Genomic DNA, 6,970 nt, shown 5'->3' on the forward strand with positions numbered 1-6,970 from the left:
CCAATCTTTTTTATTTTTTTTAAATTTGTTTTGCTTATAATTTTTTTATTTTTAAATTTGTGTCAATTTTTTTAGGTCCATCTAAGTGTGAAAGGACTTAAATAGTAAAAAAAATTCGCTAAAGACAAAAAAAAAAAAAAAGTGTTACTTTTTTTCAGTGGACTTTTTTACATACTTTCTATTTTTTTTTTTAAATAATATATTTTCTGGCCTCCCTAGTCAACTAGAACTTAAAAGTGTAAAACCTTTTTGAAAAAAAAAATTACATATAAAAAAAAATTCACTAAAAAAAAGGCTAAGGCAAATTTAACATAATTACACCAGCATCTCTTTTACTTAGTGTACATGGACCAACACTAATGCATATTAAGTAAAATCAAGAAGATAAAGGGGAATTTACATGTAAGCCTAATAGATCATGTGATAATTAGCGGCATTTTTTTAATCAAATACTGACAAAAATGTTATTAATTGTTAATTTTTAGTGGCAATTTAAAAAATTCATTACATAAAACATTGCTAATTGTAAGTTTTAGTAACAATTTAGAAAAAAAATTCAGAGATTAACGTAACTAATTGTCAATGTTTAACAATAGATTCATAAAATCGTCACAAATATTTTTTAGTGACAATTCTGATAAAATTAACTTGGACGAATTACGCTAACGGTCCCTATAGTTTGGGGGTTGTGTTACTTTGGTCCCTGATTTTTCAGTTGTGACACAATTGGCCATGAATTTTGAATCTTGATCCAAATAAAGACAATTGAAGATACCATTACTTAATTTTAAGGGAAAAATCGTTAATTTAATAAAATATAAACTAATTTGAAAAATAAATTTCAAAAAAATATTTTTGAATTTTTAAAAATTATTTCTACCCACTAAAGATAAAATTATGTAAAATTAATAAATATTTTAGACAATTATTTATTTTATTTTTTTACCAAATTAACTTTTATTATGTGTTTGGTGGGTAGAAATAATTTTTAAAAATTCAAAAATATTTTTTTGACATTTATGTTTATCGAATTAGTTTATATTTTATCAAATTGATAATTTTGCCCTTGAAATTAAGCACCGGTATCTTCAATTGTCCTTTTTTTTTTTTTTTTTTTGGATCAATCAAACGTAAACCTTTATTGATGAAACAAACAATACAGAAAACATGAGCATAACATCAATAAAGGGAAAGAAAAGTGGTGCAAACATCATTATAGTTTACACTCTAAATCCCAACAAGGTTGGCACCAGAAGTAAACCCAATCATCTGACAGCACCACCCTAGACTGGTGAGAATCCAACCAAAAAAGAGAACAAAACAAACAAGCAACACAAACAACCCACCCACAATCAACTCCTAGGCAGATCAGCCACCAACACTTAGCCATCTCAAATACAGAACCTCACTTGACTCATATTTTCCACAATCTGATGCACAGAGTATTGGACAGAAGGCATAGACAACTTAACCCACAGCCCAATTGTCACTTTCACAACCTCACACAGCTCATTCATATCGGATTGCTTGCCATTAGACACAACCTCATTTCTTAGCCTCCAAGTGGACCACAACATTGCTACTGGTACTAGCAGCCAAATTTTCTTAACAGATTTTTTGTGCTTAGATCCCAACCACCAAGACAACACTTCATCCACAATAGCAGGGGAAACCCAACAGAGATTCCACCACTGTAACAGACAACCCAAACCTTCCAAATCATAAAACACTACACAAAGATATGATCCACAGATTCCACAGCAGCTGAACAGAAAGGGCAATCAGTTACAGTAGTATGACCTAGCACTCCAAATTTCTACAGAACAACAGTTGTTTTGATCCTACCTCTCCAAGCTAACCAACTTACAAATTGTGCTTTAGGTGGTGCTGCATTAATCCAAATCATCCTAGAAACAGGTAACCTAGGTCCAGACCTTAACAGCAGCCATTTCTTGACATATAGCACTGTAAACTCACCTGAAGAGGATGCAATCCACCTCACAACATCTTGCAGATCCACATTCAACCTAGGAACATCCCTTGTCAACAACTGCAACTTCCTCGACTCCTCTTCCTCCCAAGCAAATAATGACCTTCGGAATTGAAGCCTCCAATCACCTTCACTGTCCCTCCTCTACATAAATGAACACAGCAATCCATCTTTATCCATAGAGAGCCTAAACAGTCTAGGAAACTCCTCTTTCAACTGTAAATCCCTAAACCATCTATCATGCCAAAACTAAATCCTACACCCATTCCCAACCACAATCTTGCACTGTGACACAAAGAACTGAAACAGCTCCGGATTGGATCTTTCCACACTCAGAACATTACTCCACAAAATAAGTTCCTTACCCTCCTCATCCTTTAGTGGTAGCCATCTGCCACCTGCAGATCCATACTTACTGATAATAACCTTTTTCCACAGTGAATGATCCTCCACCCCATACCTCCACCACCACTTTAATAACATACAAGCATTAGTATTCCTTGCCTTCTTAATGCCTAACCCTCATTGGTCTTTGTTCATTGATACATCCTTCCATTTCACCATATGGATCTTCCTTCTCAACTTTGAACTGCCCCATAGGAAAGCAGACTTCAACTTATCAATTTCTTTAGTAATACCAATGGGTAATTTGAATAAAGAAATATAGTAAACTGGAATACTATCCAAAATTGATTTCACCAAAGTTAGCCTTCCAGCAAATGACAAGAGCTTCCTTTTCCACATAGCTAACCCTGACTTAACCTTATCCACCACAGGTTGCCAAGTCTTCTTCCTTTGCGGATTCGCACCCAATGGCAAGCCTAGGTACTTTAGAGGTAACTTCTAACCTAAACAATGCAAGGTTGAAGCAAAATCATGAACCATCATATCACTAACTCCAACTCCACACACCACACTTTTATGAAAATTGATCTTCAACCCTGATATTACCTCAAAACATCTCAGAATTCTTTTAACATTGATAATCTCCTCCCACTCAGCTTCACAAAAAAAGGATAGTGTCATCTGCAAACTGGAGATGAGACAACTTCAATTCTACAGACCCAATAGTAGCTCCCTTAAATAAACCCTGACTTTTTGCCCTTTCCAGCAAAATATTTAACCCTTCTGCTGCAATGTTAAACAGAAAGGGTGACAAAGGGTCACCCTGCCGCAACCCTTTCTGTGGACTGAATTCATTAGTTGGAGAGCCATTAACTAAAACAGATACTCTTGCAGTGGTTACACAGGTTTTCATCCAACCAATCCATCTATCTCCAAACCTAAGATTAGCCATCATGGAAAACATATACTCCCAATTGACTGAATCATAAGCTTTTTCAAAATCCAACTTTAGTATGACCCCCTGCCTTTTTGACTTTTTCCACCAATCAACTACCTCATTAGCAATCATTACGCCATCAAAGATATTCCTACCACCCAAGAAAGCCGTCTGCACCATTCAAAATTCAAAGTCAAATGTGTCACAATTAAAAAGTTAGGGACCAAAGTGACATAATCCCCAAACTATAAGGATTGTTAGTATAATTCACCCAATTAACTTCCAACGCTGAATTAATAGGACTTAATGAGCATTAAGTCTAGCTATTACGACATGCTAATTTACCCAAGATGGATAAGGTAAATTATAGTCTTACATTTCAATGTAAAAAAAATGATAATCTATAACATTATTTTTTCATTCATATGACTTACCGATTTATAATAAAAATAGGTTAATAAAGCCTTAAAAAAGCTCAATGTAATTATGTCAAATTTATAAAACTCATTATATATTTTTAAAGGGAACTTTTTTAAGATCCCTCATATTAAGATTTTATAGCATAAAGGAAATGAAATATTTTCTTAGTAGTTGGGGTCCCTTAAATTTCAATCTAGAAAAATTTTGAAGTAGAGAAATTTCGAAATTTCGATCTAGAGAAATTTTGAAACACGGAGAAATTTGTCGAAAAATTCTCTAGTTTGCTCACAAATTTCTCGGTGTTTTGACCAATTTTGTTTGATTTGCTCATAATTTTCTTTATGTTTTGAACAAACCAAAAAAAATTATAGAGAAAATTGAGCTACTCACAAACCAATTTTTCTATAATTTTTACAAGAAAACACCATGCTAAGTTCATCAAAGAACTTAAAATACAAAATCTAATTATAGTTTAAAAAATAGCAAACACTATACATCCCAAAAGATCAAAAATAAAATTCAAAGTTAGAAATCTAGTGAAAATCAAACAAGCAACATAAATTAGTGGGAGCTTAATGTGGGCAGGGAAAATTCAAATGCCAAAGAAAATTTGAGAGAAAATCAAAGTGACAACTAGCCAGAGAAAATCAAGCAAGACACAGAGAGAAAGAAAGTCCAACATGTTTAGAGAAAATAATGCTAAAGGAGATATCTTAGTGCCAGAGAAAATTCATCTCAAAGTAAAAATTACACACAGTGAGACAACTAATCAGTGAAAATCACACAAGTAACTTAAATTAGTGAGAGTTTAATGTTTTTAGGGAAAATTCAAATGCCAGAGAAAATTCAACTCAAGGCATAACTAACTAGTGAAAATCCAACAAACAACTCAAATTAGTGAGAGTTTAATGTGGTCATGGAAAATTAAAATGCCAAATAAAATTGGAGAGAAAATCAAAGAGACAACTAGCCATAGAAAATCAAGCAAGGCACATAGAGTAAAGTCAATCTAATGTATTTAGAGAAAATTGTGATGCCAGAGAAAATTCATCTCAAGAGGAAAATTACACACAAGGCGACAACTAACCTGTGATAACCTCGTTCTGTGTTATACTGTTAATCATTAATTATACTTGTGAATATGTGCTTGATGTGAATTTGGATGCTAATTATGTGATTATGTAGTTTTGAATTCATATCTGTCCACCGTAGAAAAATTTGTTCTGTATACTCTAATAAATTGAAATTGAAGGCCATAGAGGCGACAAAAACCAAAATTGATTATACCATTGTAATTAGTATAATTTTTAGAGCCTACGGTAAAATTTAATTAAAAACTAATTCAAATCAAAATAATTAGATTAATTTGATTTGATTAAGCCTAAGCTTTGATTAGCCAACAAGATTAGTTAAGTGTATGTATATATGTTAATTCAAGTGCTTAAGCTCATTTTGAGCTAAAAAATCTGCCAAGAGAGCTTTAGAGAGGCAGAAAACTTGACTTAGAGAGAGAGAGAGAGAGCAAGAAGAATTGTAGGAGATTGGAAGGAGACTTGGAGAATTAAGCTAAGATACACTTGAATTCACTCACTAGGTATGAAATTCTCCCCTAATGCTTGTAGATAAAACATATAGAAGTTGAATTCATCTAGTTTTTGAATTTAGTAGCATGAAATTAGACAATAGAGGCATGAATCACCTTGAATTGGAGGAATTGAGTTGATGTTGGAATAATCTTGTGTGTACAGTTGTAACACGCAATAATTGCACCAAATATATTACCAAATTATATAAAAAAAATATATAAGTTGAATATAACGTAAATTGTTTGGGTTAAACCAAACCAAACTATATACTGAGAACCAAAAATACTTACAGAGAAGTAGATAACTTACAAGCAGATTGAAAAAATCTAGGAACGAAAAACAATTTGATCGAGGCTTGTGTTGGACACAATTTCCTTAAGACAAATTCGTCCCTCGCTACGGTGCTTACGAGTTTTTATTCGACGTTCGTCTCCCAGGATACAACGATCGAACCTTGCAAAAGTAGCACTACCACGGCAAGTCTGGTGAACCTTATTATGCATAATTCTCTTACAAAAAAGATAGAGTGCAGAAGAAAAGAAACACAAGATGAATTTTCATTTTTAAAATTAATGCAATGGGGGTTTGTTTATATAGATGAATTGGTGCCTCTTTGTATGGTCATGGTGACTTTTCAAAAGAGTCACCTCTTTTCCATGAAAATATGCAACCAGAAAAGACATGATTGTTCTTTCAAAAGAATTCGAATTCTGAATCGAATCATGTTCAAATTTAACCCAAAAAATTGACGAATTTATTTAAATAAAATCAAATTTTACATTAAATAAATATTGTCTTAAAACCATTCTCAAATGGTGCATTTTGGAGTCAATTTCTCATTCAACTATTAATGGTTTCCAAACCATTTTTCCAACAATCCCCCACATGAATGAAATGGTGAAAACGTATGCAAGACACAACGTAGACTCAAAGAGAATTCAATTGGAAATATTTTGAATGGGGATAGGTAGCTTTTGGCTTTGAACTTTCCTTAGTGAAAGATTATTAGACTTACTAGCTAATCAGTGGACGTGATGCCTTGAACTGTTCAGCCGTTTGTGTAAGCCAAGACAATAGAATTCACACAGAATATCTTTAGACACAGCTTAGTGCTCACGGTTGTGCCCGTTTTGGCCTTGGGTATGTCTTGGTATCCGTGAGTGCTTTAGAGAATTTAGCCTTATCAATTCTCATAGAAGCAGCCCCTTTACACTCATATAGGTGATCTTTATTTCGAGTCTATTAATTACTCCTCTTGAAAGATATCCCTCTAAGTTTTTTAAGATATAAGTGATCATTAAAAGTATAGCTTACCCTAAGTCCCCTACATACAACACATGTTGCAGATATCACTCTCATCATAGGAAAAGATAGGAGATAGACTCCCTTAGTGATTTCTGGTGAGCCACACATAACTTTGTTGTCCCTTTGAACTTAGTTCTTAGGATCTCTAGTCATTTAAGTAGGGTTACCATTATGATGACTCTTATGTAATAGGCTTTAATCACATTCCCCTTAATGAACTTTTCCTCATTTGCTCTCTGGTCAAACCTTTTGTTTAGCGGCCGCTATTTTTTCGTTGGACCTTCTCAGTTATATATCATTGAGTAGTTCGTGGATCCACTATATTTACGGTTTTAAGTCTTTGATTACATCAAGACTTACCGTTACTCTATGTCACTCACATTTTCA

The 6,970-nt window shown here is 33.4% G+C and overlaps 1 protein-coding gene across 1 annotated transcript; it reads right to left on the minus strand.

The window, feature by feature from the left end:
* Positions 1 to 1,227: 1,227 nt before the first annotated feature.
* LOC145797580 (uncharacterized) lies at positions 1,228 to 4,816 on the minus strand. Its single transcript, XM_082884963.1, has 9 exons — positions 4,780 to 4,816; positions 3,544 to 3,560; positions 3,115 to 3,443; positions 2,942 to 3,023; positions 2,552 to 2,833; positions 2,264 to 2,461; positions 1,868 to 2,134; positions 1,405 to 1,691; positions 1,228 to 1,288 (listed from the first exon to the last, which is right to left on the minus strand). The coding sequence occupies exons 1-9, from the start codon at positions 4,814 to 4,816 to the stop codon at positions 1,228 to 1,230; spliced, it is 1,560 nt and encodes a 519-aa protein (XP_082741089.1).
* Positions 4,817 to 6,970: the final 2,154 nt, after the last annotated feature.

This window comes from Camellia sinensis, chromosome 8 (genome assembly GCF_055761805.1).
Source record: "Camellia sinensis isolate YWXY chromosome 8, ASM5576180v1, whole genome shotgun sequence".
Taxonomy (NCBI): Eukaryota; Viridiplantae; Streptophyta; class Magnoliopsida; order Ericales; family Theaceae; genus Camellia; species Camellia sinensis.